The sequence below is a fragment of the Echiichthys vipera genome, assembly GCF_963691815.1.
Source record: "Echiichthys vipera genome assembly, chromosome: 18".
Classification (NCBI taxonomy): Eukaryota; Metazoa; Chordata; class Actinopteri; order Perciformes; family Trachinidae; genus Echiichthys; species Echiichthys vipera.
In genome coordinates this window covers 3,048,023-3,068,682 of record NC_139843.1, presented here as the reverse complement: position 1 = coordinate 3,068,682, position 20,660 = coordinate 3,048,023, and the positions used below count along the sequence as shown (strand labels likewise).

General features: G+C 45.5%; 1 protein-coding gene across 1 annotated transcript in view; it reads left to right on the top strand.

Moving 5' to 3' along the window:
- Nucleotides 1–617: 617 nt before the first annotated feature.
- grb7 (growth factor receptor bound protein 7) overlaps nucleotides 618–20,660 on the top strand; it is a 21,242-nt gene continuing 1,199 nt past the window's right edge. Inside the window, exons 1-15 of the mRNA XM_083932662.1 lie at nucleotides 618–765; nucleotides 3,783–3,960; nucleotides 4,753–4,873; nucleotides 10,878–11,034; nucleotides 11,114–11,235; nucleotides 13,453–13,527; nucleotides 14,808–14,945; nucleotides 15,204–15,314; nucleotides 15,921–16,019; nucleotides 16,154–16,237; nucleotides 16,374–16,490; nucleotides 17,622–17,679; nucleotides 17,790–17,877; nucleotides 18,823–18,916; nucleotides 20,124–20,660. The exon at nucleotides 20,124–20,660 is cut by the window's right edge and continues 1,199 nt beyond it. Coding sequence (XP_083788788.1) covers nucleotides 3,788–3,960; nucleotides 4,753–4,873; nucleotides 10,878–11,034; nucleotides 11,114–11,235; nucleotides 13,453–13,527; nucleotides 14,808–14,945; nucleotides 15,204–15,314; nucleotides 15,921–16,019; nucleotides 16,154–16,237; nucleotides 16,374–16,490; nucleotides 17,622–17,679; nucleotides 17,790–17,877; nucleotides 18,823–18,916; nucleotides 20,124–20,270 — 1,584 coding nt within the window. The 5' untranslated portion in view covers nucleotides 618–765; nucleotides 3,783–3,787 and the 3' untranslated portion in view covers nucleotides 20,271–20,660. The remainder of the gene's footprint in view (nucleotides 766–3,782; nucleotides 3,961–4,752; nucleotides 4,874–10,877; nucleotides 11,035–11,113; nucleotides 11,236–13,452; nucleotides 13,528–14,807; nucleotides 14,946–15,203; nucleotides 15,315–15,920; nucleotides 16,020–16,153; nucleotides 16,238–16,373; nucleotides 16,491–17,621; nucleotides 17,680–17,789; nucleotides 17,878–18,822; nucleotides 18,917–20,123) is intronic.

Sequence of the window (20,660 nt, the reverse complement as noted above, 5' to 3'; positions counted from 1 at the left end):
GTTCATGTTGTTTATGAGTGTGTTAGTTCATGTAAATCAGACTAAAGTTGTAAATCAGAACTGAGAAACTAGAAACATTTGTATTATTGCTTTAAAAAATGAACTGAATTGATGCATTTTAATTCTCTTTCTTGCAGAATTTCATGTTAATTAAAATAAATGTTCTTGTTTTTATGTTTTATATAATAAAAATAAAATAGAAATAAAACTTTGGCTCATCACTAAATCAGCAAATGAAAAATATCACCATGGTAAATTAATAATTATGACTTTTAATCCTATTATTATGACTTTTCCCCCATTATTTTAGTTTTTTATCTCATTATTTTAGTTTTTTATCTCATTATTTTAGTTTTTTATCTCATTATTTTAGTTTTTTATCTCATTATTTTAGTTTTTTATCTCATTATTTGAATGTTTTATCTCATTATTTTAACTTTTTATCTCATTATTTTAACTTTTTAGTTAACTTTTTTTTAAGAACCGATCTGAGCAGCGGCCTCTGTGGAGGAGGGGGCGGGGTCAGCGTGCACACCTGACGGGCAGACCCCGCCCTCCCCCCGCCTCCACCTCCACCCTCCCCGGCCCTCCCTCCACCCTCGGACCGCGGTGTCGGCTCTTCGGCTCCTGCTCCTGCTGTGTCTCCGGATCCTGTTTCTGTTTTTCCAACACAAGAAGAAAGAAAAACACCAAAAACTTCCAGAGCAGCACTTCGGGGATGGCGGACAGCTAACACCTGCCCCACGGACCACACTCAGTTTACGGGTAAGTTTGAGCGTCGTCCGCAGGTGCGAACACGCTCCTCCCGACAGGTGCAGCACGGATTCAACCGCCAATACAAAGCTCATATTAAGACGTGTCGTAGCCGAAGTTAGCCGAATTAATCTTTAGGTTAGTATCTACAAAATAAAAGCTTTTCAACGTCATCGGAGCTTTATTGGTGAAATAGGAGTAAATTTACTTATTTCCGGTACGAGGTTTCGGCGCTGCGCCTATAATGTGTGTTAGCGTAGATTTAAAGGTTTTAAAGCCACCAGGAGTGAGTCTGCTCCATCCTTTGTTTACATTTGTATGAGACTAAATGTTGCAGAGGTATAATAGTAATTATGTATTTACTAATACAGCTTTTAAGGGTTTAAAGCACACTGTTATTAAGCACACTGTGTAATATTATATATATCTCAGGTTATCCATATACAGGACTCTTATCATTGCCTGCTTCATAATTTAGTTTGTTCTCACTTAAAACAACTAGTCAAATAACTTCAGCTGTTTGTTTTAGTCGTAATGAGGCAGATATGTTGAACTTTAGATCATTTATTAATCATTTTAACGCTTTAATGAAGCAAAAAAGCCAAATATTCCCTCACTCCAGCCTCTAGATCGTGAGGGTTTTTTGCTTTTCTTCGTCCAATGTGACAATAACACAGTATTGTTGTAGTTGGGGCTGAATAAAGCATCATCTGAATACTTAAATGAGACGATAAATCAAAATATCCATCCAGCCCGTCACTGGGACGTTTGCCTTGTTATTACCGGCTCGCGTGAGAAGACCGGTTGTATGTGACGTTGGTGTCATGGTGAATCTTTTCCCCTCTCTGCACATGAACGCCTGTTTGCACACACTTTTAAACTGGTTCCACTCCTTCACGGGAGATTAAACCACTAACCACTAACTAACTGCTGTAAGGCAGGTAATGTTACCCATCCAGTGCTGATGTCTCTGAACCTGAGGGCAGCTGATCTGCACCCCTCGTCTTCAGGACGCTGTTAGGAAAAAGTATTACAATAGAATAGACTTTAGTGATCTAAACTCCCAAGTGAAGGAGTTCAAGGACCTCGGGGTCTTGTTCACGAGTGAGGGGACGATGGAGCGTGAGTTTGGCTGGAGAATCGGAGCAGCGGGGGCGGAGCTGCAGTCGCTCTACCGCACCGTTGTGACCAAAAGAGAGCTGAGGAAGACAAAGCTCTGGATCTACCGCTCAGTCCTGGTTCCTACCCTCACCTGTGGTCATGAAAGCTGGGTCAGGACCCAAAGAACCAGGTCCAGGTCCAAGCGTGTGAAATGTGTTTCCTCAGGAGGGGGTCTGGAGTCTCCCTTAGAGAGAGGGGGAGAAGTTCAGCATCCGTGAGGAACTCGGAGTAGAGCCGCTGCTCCTTTGCGTTGAAAGGAGCCAGTTGAGGTGGTTCAGGATCATCTGGTAAGGATGAACCCTGGGCGCCTCCCTAGGGAGGTGTTCCAGGCACGTCCAGCTGGGAGGAGGCCTCGGGGAAGACCCAGGACCAGGTGGAGAGATTAGATCTCCACACTGGCCTGGGAACGCCTCAGGATCCCCCAGTTAGAGCTGGTTAATGTGGCCCGGGAAAGGGAAGTTTGGGGTCCCCTGCTAAAGCTGCTGACCCCGAGACCCGACCCCGGATAAGAGGCTGAAGATGAGAGGATTGTCTGAAGCAGACCTCCGTGTCGCCTCAGTGAAACATAACAAACACGTAGAGCTATGTTTGTGACGTTGACTTTAATGATGATTTAATAACAACTCACCGCGTCACGCGAAACAATGCGAGGAGGAAAACAACAACGCATGAGTCACACTTTCGTTACTGCAAATAGATTCTTCTGTGTGGCGCGGAGCCCGAGGAATACTACAAACCTGAATATCCACACACACACACACACACACACACACACACACGCACACACACACACACACACACACACACACACACACACACACACACACACACACACACACACACAACAAAGCAGCAATGGGCTCCTTCCACTGCGATGGACTTTACTATGAGAGGAGCTGGTACAGGGGCCAGTAGGTAAGTCTTTAAAACACTCTTTAATAAACTCTGGCTTCACTAACTACGCTGATGCTGCTTTGTTGTGTGTGTAGGGACTCTTCTCATGCTGCTGCAGAGGTTTGCTGTTATTTTCAGCAGCATTAGTGGTTAAAAAAGACCTTTGAATGCCTTCACCGTGCTGCCCCGAGCTAATCACTGTTAGCCACGTCCGGCTGTTAGCGACTCTATCAAATTTCTCCGTTAATAGTTGTTACACGAAAAAAACTGTCTCTATGGATTATCTGATGAGTGTAAGTGTCAAAAAAGACCCTGGGATGATTTTACGCCGGAACTACACTTTAACTAAATGTATTTTGCATCTTTTTGTGGTGGTTTTGCATCTATTTTTAGTCATTTTGCATCTTTTTGTGGTGGTTTTGCATCTATTCTTAGTCATTTTGCCTCTTTTTGTGGTGTTTTGCATCTATTTTTAGTCATTTTGCCTCTTTTTGTGGTGTTTTGCATCTATTTTTAGTCATTTTGCCTCTTTTTGTGGTGTTTTGCATCTATTTTTTAGTCATTTTGCATCTTTTTGTGGTGTTTTGCATCTATTTTTAGTCATTTTGCATCTTTTTGTGGTGTTTTGCATCTATTTTTAGTCATTTTGCATCTTTTTGTGGTGGTTTTGCATCTATTTTGAGTCATTTTGCATCTTTTTTTGGTGGTTTTGCATCTATTTTTAGTTACAGCTTGATAAAGTTGTAACTTTACAATAAAAAATTAAGAATATTGTAAAGAAGGCAACACCAGCGCTGTTATTTGTCTTTGAAGTACCTTGAATTAGTGCTTGAGTGTGTTTAAAGCAACATATTCCTGCAGAGGAGCAGCTCTCAGTGACTCGTCTGTGTGTTATCTATTATTATGAAGTGTTTGCACGCGTGTTTCTCTGCGGAGCGGCAGGTTTGACTCCCCTCTCCCCTCTCCCCCCTCAGGTAACATGATGGAGGTGGCAGGCTCCTGGACAGAAGTGTTCGAGAGCTCGGAGATGATGGAGACCCCCGGAGGGGAAGAGGAGACGCTGTTGGGCAGCTCCACCCTGACTCTGGCGCCCCTGGTGGCCGACTCCCCGTCCGTGCGGCGCTCCCAGCCCATCCTCATCACCGTGAACAGGTGCGGCCCGCGTCATTACTCACCCGGGGGCAGGGCGCTCAGTGTGCACAGTGGACACGAGTCAATAATCCTCTGAAGGTGCATATTGACTCAAGTCGATGACTCAACGGGACAAAAGTCTGCGAGGAAGTTTCTGTTCAGGCGACGAGACTCTGGAGGCACATGATCAAAGTGCGCTCTGCCGTCAGAGACACCGTTTCTGTTTCAGTTACGTCGACTTTTCTTCATCAGTGAAGACAAAGAAAGCACTGTTTTACGTCAGGTTTCACATAATGCAGAGAAAGAGAACACGGTGGTTACACATTACACAGAAACTGGCTGGTTTTCGGACCGTAAAATGCAGTTTTGTGGTGGTTTTGCATCTATTTTTAGTCATTTTGCACCTTTTTGTGGTGGTTTTGCATCTATTTTTAGTAATTTTGCATCTTTTTGTGGTGGTTTTGCATCTTTTTTAGTCATTTTGCATCTTTTTGTGGTGGTTTTGCATCTATTTTTAGTCATTTGGCATCTTTTTGTGTTGGTTTGCATCTATTTTTAGTCATTTAGCATCTTTTTCTGGTGGTTTTGCATCTATTTTTAGTCATTTAGCATCTTTTTGTGGTGGTTTTGCATCTTTTTTTAGTCATTTTGTATCTGTTTGAGGTGTTTTTGGATCTATTTCTTTGTTTTTTTTGTAGGATACATATATTATAGATATATATATTTATACTGTATGATAGAATCAACGTGTCTCTGTGGTCGGTGTTTGCTGCTTCTGACCCTCTTTCTTCGTGTGTTTCTGTCTCTGAACAGGCCCAAAGAGTCGTTCTCCTCCTCCGTCCCATCCATCCCCAACCCTTTCCCAGAGCTGTGCAGCCCCAACAAGTCCCCGGTGCTCATGGGCTCACTTCCCCCGCCGTCCACCAACAAACACGTGAGTCCAGAGCACAGCAGACACTAAAGCAGCATCATGTCGTCCTTCATGATATGTTTGTGATTGTTTATCAACTTCTGATAAGTTTAACGACTCATCCGTGCACAAACTACAAAAGATCTGCTCCGTTTGTCATCAGCAACGTCAGAGGTTACATTTAAAGCAACAGGTGTATCTGTAGCAATCTGTCCTACATCTTTTTATTAACCTTAAAACAACGTTATTATGCACCGTTATTAACGTCTCTGGGTCTTTGGCTGTAAAAGCTCCAGAGACCTGACAATCCGCTCTGGAGCCGACCCCAGCTGACATTGGGCCTGAGGCGGGGTGCACCCGTCTCTGTGATTGTTTTGCATCTTTTTTTTGTCATTTTGCATCTTTTTGTGGTGGTTTTGCATCTATTTTTAGTCATTTTGCATCTGTTTGAGGTGGTTTTGCATCTTTTTTTAGTCATTTTGCATCTTTTTGAGGTGGTTTTGCATCTATTTTTAGTCATTTTGCAACTGTTTGAGGTGGTTTTGCATCTTTTTTTAGTCATTTTGCATCTTTTTGAGGTGGTTTTGCATCTATTTTTAGTCATTTTGCAACTGTTTGAGGTGGTTTTGCATCTTTTTTTAGTCATTTTGCATCTTTTTTAGGTGGTTTTGCATCTATTTTTAGTCATTTTGCATCTATTTTTAGTCATTTTGCATCTTTTTGAGGTGGTTTTGCATCTATTTTTAGTCATTTTGCATCTTTTTGAGGTGGTTTTGCATCTATTTTTAGTCATTTTGTATATTTTTGTGGAGGTTTTGCATCTATTTTTTTGTCAGACACAGAGAAGACATGAACCATGAAACATGAGTTATGAGTGTGTTTCCTGTCAGACAGCTTCTGACTCAGAGTTTTATATTAAATCATTTGTTGTTTCCTGTCAGAGCTCGACAGATTGATCGGTCGGCCGATATTTATCACGTTTTCTGATACGCAGCAATATTAAAACACTTTTTATAGAACAGTATTTTACTATTTAGCTCTTTATTTATTTTTTATTTAAACATTAATTAAATTAATTTCAACCAAATGTAGAGAATATATGGCTGTTGTTTTACATTGGGCGTGAGGCGGTGAGGACAGGACGCCAGTCTATCACAGGACACATAGAGACGAACAGAGACAGACAACCATTCACACCTACGGGTGATTTAGAGTCATCAATGAACCGAACACCTGCACGTCTTTGGACTGTGGGAGGAAACCGGAGAACCCGGAGAAAACCCACGCAGACACGGGGACAACATGCAAACGCCACACAGAAGGGCCGCAGCCGGGATTCGAACCAGGAACCCTCTTAAAAAAATACAAAAAGTCCAAAAAGCCGGTGAATGAGGATGCAGTTCAGTCACACCCGACCTGATCACGCGCTGAATAAGGTTTTCATCTCTGCGTGTGTTTACGTGACGGTGAGAAAAGCAGAACGGTTGTGTCCTCTGGTTTGGGTAAATCACACCTGTGGCGTTAATCCCATCACAGCGGCCTGAGCGCCGCGCTGACAGGGGATCAGCTAAATGTGCCGGGACTTGTTTGCAGACAGTTCAGGTGACTGACGGAGAGCTGTGTTACCGTGTCTGCGCAGACGCTGCCAGAACAAACACGTCTGTAATTACAACAGAAAGGATGACAGCAGCCACGGACGTATTCTAAGAATACGAGCCCCTGGGCACCGACATGTAAGAGCCCCCCCCCCCCCTGGCCCTCTTGAATTCAAAGAGGCAACTTTTAGTCATTTAGTTTCTCTTTGTCATCATTTTACCTCCATTTCCAGTTGTTTTAAATGTCTTTGTGGTGGTTTTGCATCTATTTTTAGTCATTTTGCATCTTTTTGTGGTGGTTTTGCATCTATTTTTAGTCATTTTACATCTTTTGGTGGTGGTTTTGTATCTATTTTTAGTCATTTTGCATCTTTTTGTGGTGGTTTTGCATCTATTTTTAGTCATTTTGTATCTTTTGTGGTGGTTTTGCATCTATTTTTAGTCATTTTGCATCTTTTTCTGCTGGTTTTGCATCTATTTTTAGACATTTTGCATCTTTTTGTGATGGTTTTGCATCTATTTTTAGTCATTTTGCATCTTTTTGTGGTGGTTTTGCATCTATTTTTAGTCATTTTGCATCTTTTTGTGATGGTTTTGCATCTATTTTCAGTCATTTAGCATCTCTTCGTGGTCATGTTGCAGCCCTATAGTCATTCTTTTGTCTCTGTGGTCGTTTTTAGTTTGTGTTTTTGGGCCCTGTGCTCGGCGTGCCCGTGCAGTAATCCACCCGTGACACAGATGATTGTTCTTTAGTCTGTGAGTGAATCTCACTCCTTCGTTGGGAACACAAACTTAAACGTTCTGTAATAATAGTTTTGCATGAACACACACACACACACACACACACACATCATTAATCCTTTATTAAAGAGCCACTAGTTCAGTCTCTTGTTGTTCCTTCACTCTTTGTTCATCTCTGTGCACGCTGCTGTCACACCTGTTAAACGTGTCTGCAGGTCAGAGTTTGGTCCGAATCAGCTGATTAAGTGAAATCCTCCCAACGTTTGTTTGAGTATCGAGTGTTTTTCTGTCGTCACGCGTCGTTCGCTTCACGTCCCAAACAGAAACACTTTCCTGCTCCTCCACTGCTCTTTAATAAACCCCTCTGAAGTCAAAGTGGACTGACCGGATATTGAACCGTGAGTTTCCCACTGAAGGAATGTTCCTCCCCCGTAACCTGCCCCCCCCCCCGGTTGGTTCTCACCCATTACTTGTCCTGACTGACGTCGGCACTTGTTCAACCAGTCAGGACTTGCTGATTGACAGACGTAGATTTCTGGTCGGACGGGTTTGTTTTTCTTCGGGCGCTGGATCCAGACGTTGTGTCACGCTCCAGAGAACGTCCTGACCCCTGAATAACCTGCACCCGGTCACCGCCGCCGCCACTGCAGCCGCCGCTGCCACTGCAGCCGCCGCTGCCACTGCAGCCGCCGCTGCCACTGCAGCCGCCGCTGCCACCGCAGCATCCGTGAACACACACGGCTGCTCTTCTTCGCATCTTCATCCTGAACAGACACAGAGAAGACATGAAACATGAGTTTGTTTCCCTACAAGACAGCGTGTGACTCTATTTTTAGTCATTTTGCATCTTTTTGTGGTGGTTTTGCATCTATTTTTAGTCATTTTGCATCTTTTGGTGGTGGTTTTGCATCTATTTTTAGTCATTTTGCATCTTTTTGTGGTGGTTTTGCATCTATTTTTAGTCATTTTGCATCTTTTTGAGGTGGTTTTGGATCTATTCTTTTGTCAGACACAGAGAAAACATGAAACATGAAACATGAGTTATGAGTGTGTTTCCTGTCAGACAGCGTATGACTGAGTTTTATATTAAATCATTTGTTGTTTCCTGTCAGAGCTCCACAGATTTATCGGTTGGCCGATATTTATCACGTTTTCTGATACGCAGCAATATTAAAACCTTTTTTGGAAGATATGTTGAAGAAAACAGTATTTTTTTTCAATGTTTTCATTTATTTTTTATGTGGCTGGCAGCGTCTTGGCTTCTTGTTTTGTTTTGTCTGTTTCCAGGTTGATGCCAGCTGTGGAAACTATGTTGTGTTTTCAGTTACTCAGATTAAAACCTGCTCTGTCGACACGACACAAGAGACAGCACAACAATACACGACACGACAAGACACAACACAACACGACACGACACGACACAAGAGACAACACAACAATACACGACACGACACAAGAGACAACACAACAATACACGACAAGACAAGACACAACACAACAATACACGACACGACAAGACACAAGACAAGACACGACAAGACACGACACGACACAAGACACAACATGACACAACGAGACACGACACAAGACGCGACACGACACAAGATACAAGACACAACACGACACGACGCGATGCGATACGACACGACACAACATGACACAAAATGACACAACACGACACAACACGACTAGATGCGACACGACACGACACAAGACACAACATGACACAACAAGACACGACACAAGACACGACAAGACACAAGACACGACACGACACAAGACAAGACACGACACGACACAAGACACGACACAACAAGACACGACACAAGACACGACACGACACAATACAAGACATGACAAGACACAAGACACGACACAAGACACGACACAATACAAGACATGACAAGACACAAGACACGACACAAGGCACAAGACACGACACAAGACACGACAAGACACAAGACAGGACACAAGACACAAGACACGACAAGACACAAGACACGACACAAGACACAAGACACGACAAGACACAAGACACGACACAAGACACAACAAGACACAAGACACGACACAAGACACGACAAGACACAAGACACGACACAAGACACGACAAGACACAAGACACGACACAAGACACGACACAAGACACAAGACAGGACAAGACACAAGACACGACACAAGACACAACAAGACACGACACAAGACACAAGACACGACAAGACACGACAAGACACAAGACACTACACACGACAAGACACGACAAGACACAAGACACGACACAAGACACAAGACACGACACAAGACACGACAAGACACGACAAGACACAAGACACGACAAGACACAAGACACAAGACACGACACAAGACATGACAGGACACGACAAGACACAAGACACGACACAAGACACAAGACAGGACAAGACACAAGACACTACACAAGACAAGACACAACAAGACACAAGACACGACACAAGACAGGACAAGACACAAGACACTACACAAGACACGACACAAGACACAAGACAGGACAAGACACAAGACACTACACAAGACAAGACACAACAAGACACAAGACACGACACAAGACAGGACAAGACACAAGACACTACACAAGACACGACACAACAAGACACAAGACACAAGACACGACACAAGACACGACAAGACACAAGACACGACAAGACACGACAAGACACAAGACACGACAAGACACAAGACACAAGACACGACAAGACACAAGACACGACACAAGACATGACAGGACACGACAAGACACAAGACACGACACAAGACACAAGACAGGACAAGACACAAGACACTACACAAGACAAGACACAACAAGACACAAGACACAAGACACGACACAAGACACGACACAAGACACGACAAGACACGACAAGACACAAGACACGACAAGACACAAGACACAAGACACGACACAAGACATGACAGGACACGACAAGACACAAGACACGACACAAGACACAAGACAGGACAAGACACAAGACACAAGACAAGACACAACAAGACACAAGACACGACACAAGACAGGACAAGACACAAGACACTACACAAGACACGACACAAGACACAAGACAGGACAAGACACAAGACACTACACAAGACAAGACACAACAAGACACAAGACACGACACAAGACAGGACAAGACACAAGACACTACACAAGACAAGACACAACAAGACACAAGACACAAGACACGACACAAGACACGACAAGACACAAGACACTACACGACACACTTAAAATTCTAACCACTAAAAGTCCCATGGAAATGCTGATTGTTATTATATATAATTATTATTTTTGACCCGATCCAAAGCAACAACAGGACTGTATCTGAATAAATGACGCTCAGGTTTGTTGCTTTGTGACTTTTCTGTATTTTTAAGTGTTTTCCAGGTGCGTTCCCTCCACAGACCTGAGCTCCCACAGCTTTCATTTAAGGGGAACTTCTGCTTTAGTCGTCCTAATTATTCCTAAAGACGTCTTCACACGTCGTACCAGAGGAATCTTTAAAAACAGATTACATTATGATCATTATTAAAGCTTAATGTTGTGTTTGTGAAATGATCTTTATCGTGGTTGTTTCATGTTGTCTGCAGAGTGTTTGTTGTGTTGTTGTGTGTTTTTCATTAAATCACCATAGTGTTGTTGCTTCCTGCTCTTCCAGCTGATAAAGGTGTATGGCGAGGACAGCCACAGCCGGTCGGTGTGGGTGTCCCGAGGAGCGACGGCCAGAGACGTGTGTCACATGTTGGTGCAGACGGCTCACTGCAGCGACCAGGAGAACTGGGCGCTCCTGGAGCTCCACCCCACCCTCGGCCTGGGTACGGCTGCGCTACGGACACATTTCTTTTTAAAACGGTATAAAAACACCTGCGATTAAATGTTCTGCTGTGTCCTCAGAGAGATGCCTGGAAGACCACGAGGTCGTGCTGGAGGTTCAGGCGACCTGGTCCCTCAAAGGCGACACGAGGTTCGTTTTCTGCAAAAACTACGCCAAGTACGAGTTCTTCAGGAAACCGATGGTGAGCAGCGTAGCGTCTCCGTCTGGGTCCGTTCTCCTAACTTGATCCAGTCGTCCTCGCCTACGGGAGTCGCCATCTTGTCTTTGACTCCGCCTCATTTCCTTTGACCAAAAAAGGGCATGTATGTGACGTTGGGGGGAGGGGCGTACGTCCATCTGGCTGACGTTTACCTCCTAGGAGAAGTGAGGGCCAGAGGCTAGCTGTCACTCAAGAGGCCACGCCCCTAATTATTAATCAACTTTAACCTCCAATAAAATAAAAACTAGCCCCTCCCCCTCAGTGTTGTCATGGAGATCTGAGCTAAACACACAGACTAGAATGTTCTTTTGTCCTTAAACAGGTTTAATGATGCTGTGTAAACGGCCTGTTTAACATGGGGCTCAATGAGAAACTGCTCTGTTATGAAATCCAAAACACTTGGAGAACTGACGCTTTTTGCCACTTCCTGTTTGGATCAAACAGGAAGTTGCTGCGATGGGGGGCGTGGTTAAACCTCATCGACATTTAACTGCGAACGATGACGATGGAGAAGTTAAATGAGTCGAAGGTTGCGTGCTGGTGCAGACGTGTCGACTCGATGCCTCGGGTGCTTCATGACATCAGATTCGTTGGCGTGCTGTTAATCAGAGGCGACAGCTCACATTAAAAACCGGTTTTGATGGACGCCGTCCTGTAAAGTACAACCGCACCGCCACCAGACGCGTCACTGAGTCACGCTCATAAAACCGGGTTCAAACTTCCTTTATGTGGCGCCTGAGAAATGCATCCGACTTCCTCATGCAAACAGGATACTACAGTTTATTCAAAGCCCAGATTCTGCTCGTTTTTAAGTACTTAAATGTATTTTATGTTCCTTATCACAGCTCTTACCTTCAGATAAGAGCGTGTCCCTGTAAAGCAGTATCTCACGGCGTCCAGTCTGATGTAATTAACCCAACACAATACAGATTCTTCTTGGATAAATGTTTTGCTTCAAACCTTTATTTTTGTACATCCAGCGTACATTTGCTGGGGCGACCTCAAAGTCCGAAGCACTGACACGGAAGTTGTTGTGTTCCTTCTTCAGAAATAACATTTTGCTACGTTAATAAACGCTTTAATGTTCTAAAAACACATTATTTTCCTCCTCCTGTCCGTCTGAATACACCTGCGTTCACCTTCTGTCTGAAACGCTCCGTTTTTAGCGCCTGTCTCTTTAAGGAACACTCTGTTTTTAGCGCCTGTCTCTTTAAGAAACGCTCTGTTTTTAGCGCCTGTCTCTTTAAGAAACGCTCTGTTTTTAGCGCCTGTCTCTTTAAGAAACACTCCGTTTTTAGCGCCTGTCTCTTTAAGAAACGCTCTGTTTTTAGCGCCTGTCCCTTTAAGAAACGCTCCGTTTTTAGCGCCTGTCTCTTTAAGAAACGCTCCGTTTTTAGCGCCTGTCTCTTTAAGGAACGCTCCGTTTATAGCGCCTGTCTCTTTAAGAAACGCTCTGTTTTTAGCGCCTGTCTCTTTAAGGAACGCTCCGTTTTTAGCGCCTGTCTCTTTAAGAAACGCTCCGTTTTTAGCGCCTGTCTCTTTAAGAAACGCTCCGTTTTTAGCGCCTGTCTCTTTAAGAAACGCTCCTGAAAAAGCCCCGTCTGCTCTGATTGGTCAGTGTTTCTGGGTCTTTCAGCGTCTCTGCAACGTCATTGCAGCTGTAAAATACCTGTGACGACACTGGAGCGTCACTTTCTATATTCCTGTAGTTCAGCTGTGGCATCACAAAAGTAACGTGGACGGAAAGTTTGAATAAAAAATGGATTTCCTGTCATGAAAACAGGGATGACCGTGCAAAATCTCCCACTTTTAGATCATTTACGTAAAACGCCGAAGACTGTTGAACGACTTGAACTTGAAACGATTCATCAATAATTCAAAATGGCTGCAGATGCATCAACTAAAGGATCTGCAGTTGAGCTCTTCAGTCATTTGCACACAGATGCAAACAGAGACTCGGCAGGATCTCTGTCTCTGAGCTCACCTGTTGTTGGTTTTGTGCACACGTGGTAAACTTTGCATGACCGGCACTTTACACGAGGCTGTGTCCGAACCCTAACGACGCATCTGAGTACGGGTTAAACAAAGGAGCGTGGTGCGGTGTGGTGTTTCACCCGCACGCTGAAGATCAGAGTCCTGATGATGAGGTGAAGCTTGTTCTGTCTTAACGACCTCCTCCTCTGTCCCTCCGTCTCTCAGCTCTTCTTCCCAGAGAGCATGATCTCCGACAGCGCTGATGTCAGCAAGGGGATGACGTCATCGGAGCTCATTCAGGTCAGGACTCAGTCACAACGACAGATGAGCAAATGAACGAACGAGCAGCACCGGGTTACATTTATGCAGACAAACACCGAGGCTGAAACGCTGCAGTGTGTAACAGCAGGTCGACAGCAGACGCCACATCGAGGTGGTCAACATGAAAAAAGCTGTTAAATTGTAAAGTTGTATAAGGGCCAAGAGCATTAAAGTGGACTTACAGGCACTTACATACCTCTAATAATCCATGGAGACAGTTTTTTTCATGTAACAACTCTAAACGTAGAAATCCAGGACAGTCGCTAACACTGATTAGCTCGGGGCAGCACGGTGAAGGCATTCAAAGGTCTTTTTTAACCACTAATGCTGCTGAAAATAACAGCAAACCTCTGCAGCAGCATGAGAAGAGTCCCTACACACACAACAAAGCAGCAACAGCGTCGTTAGTGAAGCCAGAGTTTATTAAAGAGTGTTTTAAAGACTTACCTACTGGCCCCTGTACCAGCTCCTCTCATAGTAAAGTCCATTACAGTGGATTACCAAAGTCAATCCCAAAGGAAGGAGCCCAATGGTGCTTTGTGTTGTGTGTGTAGGGACTCTTCTCATGCTGCTGCAGAGGTTTGCTGTTATTTTCAGCAGCATTAGTGGTTAAAAAAGACCTTTGAATGCCTTCACCGTACTGCCCCGAGCTAATCACTGTTAGCCACGTCCGGCTGTTAGCATCTCTACAGGATTTCTCTGTTAATAGAAAACTATCTCCATGGATTATTCGATGTTTGTAAGTGCAGAAAAAGACCCTGGGATGATTTTGCGGTGGAATTTGACTTTAAGACGGCAGACGTGTGTTGCTAAGGCGGACTCCTGCTGCGGGAGTTCTTTACTTTCTTTAGTCCATGTGTCATTTATGTGTCATCGGCACTGATCGTTAGTACACTTCGATAAAAGAGAAACCTCTGCAGCAGCATGAGAAGAGTCCCTACACACACAACAAAGCATCATCAGCGTAGTTAGTGAAGCCAGAGTTTATTAAAGAGTGTTTCAAAGACTTACCTACTGGCCCCTGTACCAGCTCCTCTCATAGTAAAGTCCATTACAGTGGATTACCAAAGTCAGTCCCAAAGGAAGGAGCCCATTGGTGCTAATGTTGTCATTAGTCTAAAAGACCTTCAACACTGTTTCTGGACCCCAGAGTGCAGAAATATTACACTAGTCCAGTTTAGAATAGAGCAGAACCGCACACTCGTACTGCAGGAGAAGGTGGTTCTGACTTTCTTAATCTTCATCTCTGTGTTCCTCAGAACCTGCTGAGGTCGGGGACGTGTCCAGAGATTCAGGGCTTCCTGCAGGTGAAAGAGTCCAGCCGCAAAGCCTGGAAGAAGGTCTACTTCTTCCTCCGCCGCTCCGGACTCTACTGCTCCACCAAAGGCTCCTCCAAGGTCGGCCAGAGTCTGTCAGACAGAACCAGAACCAGCGAGACTTTAGATGTGTGAGCAGTGTTCGTCAAACCTGTGTGTGTGTGTGTGTGTGTGTGTGTGTGTGTGTGTGTGTGTGTGTGTGTGTGTGTGTGTGTGTGTGTGTGTGTGTGTGTGTGTGTGTGTGTGTGTGTGTGTGTGTGTGTGTGTGTGTGTGTGTGTGTGTGTGTGTGTGTGTGTGTGTGTGTGTGTGTGTGTGTGTGTGTGTGTGTGTGGCACCAGGAGCCTCGACACCTGCAGTACGTGGCGGACCTGGACGACCTGAACGTGTACACCGTGGTGAACAGCCGTAAACTGTACGGAGCGCCCGCGGACTTCACCTTCTGCATCAAGGTACAGGGAGGAAAGACTGCCTCAAACCGAACAATGAAGAGAACTGTGTGACCTGAGGGTGTGTGTGTGTGCGTGTGTCTGCATGTGCGTGTCTGCATGTGCGCGTTTGTGTGTGTGTCTGCGTGTGTGTGCGTGCGCGTTTGCGTGCGTGTGTGTCTGCGTGTGTGCGTGCGTGCGTGTGTTTGTGTGTGTCTGCGTGCATGTTTGCGTACGTGTGTGTGTCTGCGTCTGTGCGTGCTTGCGAGTGTGTGTGTGTCTGCGTGTGTGTATGTGTGTGTGTGTGTGTGTGTCTGCGTGTGTGCGTGCGTGTCCGTGTGTGTGTCTGCACGTGTGTCTGTGTGTGTCTGCGTGCATGTTTGCGTACGTGTGTGTGTCTGCGTTTGTGCGTGTGTGCGAGTGTGTGTGTGCGTGCGTGTCTGCGTGCGTGTGTGTGTGTCTGTGTGTGTCTGCGTGCATGTTTGCGTACGTGTGTGTGTCTGCGTCTGTGCCTGCATGCGTGTTTCTGTGTGCCTGTTTGCGTGCGCGTGTGTGTGTGTGTGTGTCTGTGTGTGTGTCTATGCGTGTGTGTGTGTGTGTGTGTGTGCGTGTGTGTGTGTGTGTGTGCAGCCCTGCAGGAATCCCATCCGTGTTCAGGACCTGAAGATCTTGTGCGCTGAGAACGAACAGATACGAACGTGTTGGACGTCGGCTTTCAGGCTGTTCAAGGTCATCATCTTCATCATCATCATCATCATCATCATCAGCATCATTATTATTATTGTTATTACCTAAAACGTAAACGAACAGCCTCTGTAGACGGTCCGATCTCATGGTGTGTGTTTCTGTTTGTGTGTGTTCAGCACGGGAAGCAGCTCCAGTGCAACTACCAGTTATCCAAGTCGGCCCCGCGGAGCCTGGAGGGATCCAGACTGACGGAGGGAAAGGTGAGATCACGGTGTTGACGCAGCGGAGGAATCTTTTTCTGTGGTGTCGTCCTCACGTGTTCTGCCGTCACACACACACACACACACACACACACACACACACTCTCACACGCCGTTTGTTTCTCTGTGTGAGCAGTCAAGGTCGGAGGCGAGCCTGGTGGCCATGGACTTCTCCGGGAAGGCCGGCGGACGGGTCATCCAGAACCCGACGGAGGCCCAGAGCGCCGAGAGGGAGGAGGGACAAGCCTGGAGGGTGTGGACCGGGGGAGAGGGAGGGAGGAGGGACAAGCCTGGAGGGTGGGGACCGGGGGGAGAGGGAGGGAGGAGGAAGGGAAGAGGGGGAGGAATAAAAAGAGTGATAGAGAGGCACTCATCATGCACGGCTAGAGCGCCGTAGGGTTGAGATTCACTTCACGGGTAATGTGTTTATTACAGAGTTCACACGGTCGTGAAACACCGGTAGTGTTTCCAACATCTGTCGTGTGTTGTTACGGCAAAATGACGTCATGGAGACGCCGACTGTGGCGAGAACGACCACAGAGGAGGTTCTGAGTGTGGTCAGGTGTTTATATGTCGGCACGATCAGGTTTCATACGTATTCTGGAAACCTGACGATTCATTTACTTAAAAGTTGAATGTGTAGAACGAGCAGAACAGCTCCATCTAGTGTCTCAAGATCGTCGTCACAACAACAAAAAATAAGTCCAGCAGTGGGGTTGCCAGGTTGGTCAGACCCGGCCCAGTAGCTCCAGGAGACCGGAGTCTGTTTGAGCCTGTTTGAACCCGTCCCCTCCAGAAAACCACAGCATCAAAACAAGGATTAGAGGAGTTTGACTGACGGTTAGCGTTAGCCGTTAGCGTTAGCCGTTGCAGCTAAGTGCAGATGAAAGTGATGTTAGCATCAAGGAGCAGCGTAGCCATGTGGGCGTGCGTTTGAATGGCGTTCCTCTCCTTTCTCTCAGTCCATGGAGTGAATGCTCGGCCTATAGTGACTCTGGTTGTTGCCCGTCTCCGCTCACTCAGCTGCTGGGACAAAGAACGCCCCCTTCACTGAGCCTCCCAAGCAGCTGCAGGATCGGCAAACTTCATTTCACCCAGTGCCAGCCTACAGTAGCTGCACCCAACAACAGACAACCCTGGCAACCAGTAACGCCCAACGCTATTGGCTGCTACCAGGGAAACACAACGGGACAGAATCTGCCGACTTAAGTGAAGGAAAATAAATGTTTTATCTCCACCAGTCTGAGAGAAACCGTGTTAGGGAGAGAAATAGCCCCAAATCTCAACATTGGTGCATGAAAATCTGTTTTTGCCCTTGAGTCTCTGCCTAAAATGCCGTGCTGTAAAACGCTGATGTTGTTTCTGCTTCTCTTCCCTGACGCAGAGGAGAGAGGCCCTGAGGTGCAGTCTGCCCAACCTCAACTCTGGTGCCACGCCATCCTGTAAGTCCAGCTGAGAGGGGACCACCGGGGTCCTGAGCCAGAGCTCCTGTAGGTCTCAGATGAACCCCACAGTGTCTTTGCTCACTTCCTCTTTATCTGTTTGTCCGTAGCCATCCACAAGTCCCAGCCCTGGTTTCATGGAGGCGTGTCCAGGAAGGAGACGCAGAGGCTGATAGAGAAGCAGGGCCTGGTGGACGGGTGAGTGCAGGCGCTGCAGTGAACACCTCAGGGCTGAGTTCATTATTTAACACTAAACACGCTGATCAGTGCTCCACAGTATGTTTCCATGTGAAAATGCACGTTAAACCTGCAGGAGGATGTTTATTTATGAGGATTTTGGTCAAAAATATCACATTATAATCGTTCATCATCTTTTAATGTAAGTGTTCTGGGAGAAAACTGGACTGGAAAAACGACCCAAATGACCACAAAGGACAAAACACGACTAAAGGGATGCAAAATGACCACATAGACATGTTAAAATGACTAAAAATAGATGCCAAACCACCACAAAAAGATGCAAATGACTCAAAATTGATGCAAAACCAGCACAAAAAGATGCAAAATTACTAAAAATAGATGCTAAACCAGCACAAAAAGATGCAAAATTACTAAAAAATAGATGCTAAACCACCACAAAAAGATGCAAAATGACTAAAAATAGATGCAAAACCACCACAAAAAGATGCAAAATGACTAAAAATAGATGCAAACCCCCACAAAAAGATGCAAAATGACTAAAAATAGATGCAAAATAACTAAAAATAGATGCAAACCACCACAAAAAGATGCAAAAAGACTAAAAATAGATGCAAAAAGACTAAAAAAAGATGCAAAATGACTAAAAATAGATGCAAAATAACTAAAAATAGATGCAAAATAACTAAAAATAGATGCAAAACCACCATAAAAAGATGCAGAAAGACTAAAAACAGCTAAAAGTTGATGTAAAATTGCCACAAAGAGAAACTTGAAGTGTTGAGAAACGTTCCCTCTCTAACACTCGTGCATGTTCCCGTATGAAGGGAGGAGCTGGGGACAGAGAGAGGAGAGCTGCTTCTGTTTGTTTTGCATTTTCCAGGAAACTGCCGTCCAGTGTTGAGACGCCAGCGTCTGAAGTGTCGCTCCCACGTTTGTGTGCAGGATGTTCCTGATCCGTGAGAGCCAGCAGCACGCTCAGTGCTTCGTCCTCTCGCTGTGTTACAAGCTGAAGACCAAACACTACCTGGTGATCCCTGTGAGTCCTCTTCCTTCTCTCCATTGTTTCAGAAAACAAACACACATATACACGTTTACATAAACTGTTTACAGGGATGGATCAGCGAATGGGCCGACCGGGCACTGGCTCAGGGGCCCATAAGGTCAGGGGCCTGACTCATACAATGCTGCTGTAATCCACACACAAAATTTAAACGAAAAAGACACACGAGATGACTGTAGGGATGCAAAACGACCACAGAGAAGTGCTAAATACCTGAAAATCAACACAGAACAACCACATAGAGACACAATATGATCCTAAATAGATGTAAAATGATCACAACAAGATGCTAAAGGACTGAAAATAGATGCAAAACGATTACAAAGATGTACAAAACAACTAAAAATGGACATAAAATGACCACAGAGAGAAACTAAATGACCACTTAGGGCGCACTCACACCGTCCTTCCGCACCACGCCAAAACAGGTTTTTCGGATAAAGCCTAGTGCGTTTGACCAGTGTGAGTGCAACCACTCCGCGCATAACTGTGGCCAGCTGGACGTCCACGGCCCGTTTGAGAGAGGTGGGCTTTAGTAAAGCACGTTTGCACATGTACGAGCACGAGCGTGCGCACGTGTACGAGCACGAGGCCTACGACGGTTCTGAGGTCATTTCCTGTGCGCCTGTTGGGACGTAGAAAAAAGAAGGAGGGAGCATGCGCGGACATTTCAAACAATGGCGGCGAAAGGTTCACGTTGGTGTGATGCGGAGGTGGAGTGTTTACTGCAGATTTGGTCGATGAAAAGATTCAAAAACAGTCGACAAGACGCACAAAAACTCTGAGGTCTACGGAAAGATCTGGAAACAAAGCCACGCATCGCCATGACGTCATCAATGCGTGTGACGTGTTACGGCGTGATGACGTATAGGCAGCAAGAAGCATTCTCCGAGGCCCAGGTAGTGTGAGTCCAAACGGGCCTGGAGGGGGGAGAGGGAGGGGGGGTTCAAAGACCCTAAAGTCCGGGGCGCGATACGGAAGGACAGTGTGAGTGCGCCCTTAGAAAACCATTTAACCACAGGTAAACACAAAATGACGAAAAATTAGACAAAAACTGACTCTAGGTATGAAAAACAACCACAAAAAGATGCAAAATGTCTTAAAATAGATGCAAAACCACCCCAAAAAGATGCAGAATGACTAATAATGAATGCACATGTGGTTGCCTTGGTGATGTGTGCAGTGCGAGGACGGAGGCAGGAAGTACTTCACCATGGACGACGGCCTGACTCTCTTCATCGACCTCCTGCAGCTGGTGGAGTTTCACCAAATCAACAAGGGCATCCTCCCCGTGTGCCTCAAACACCCGTGCGTGTGTGTCGCCCTCTGAGTCCTCTGTTCACCCCGGGACACACACACACACACACACACACACACCTTCAGGTCAAGTTCAAGGCCTTTTACACACACTAACACCCAAATGCACCTGAGAGCACGGAGAAAAAAACGCTTTTTTGTTGTGTTTTTTTTGCCGTGGAGCAACATTTCAGCCCCAGAGCTTTAAAAAGACACAGATGTTGGTGTTTAGTTTGCGTTGTGTACGAACAGGGACGTGTTTAACCGTCAGGATCCAGATCGCAGACTCTTAAGTGATCATCCTGATGCAGGACTGGTTCAGGGAACAGGGAGGAACTTTAAGAGTCTCTTTAACTTTAAGAGTCACAAACAAAGTAAAACAAACACGCTCAGCCGACGTTAGTCCTCTAAACCAATCATGATC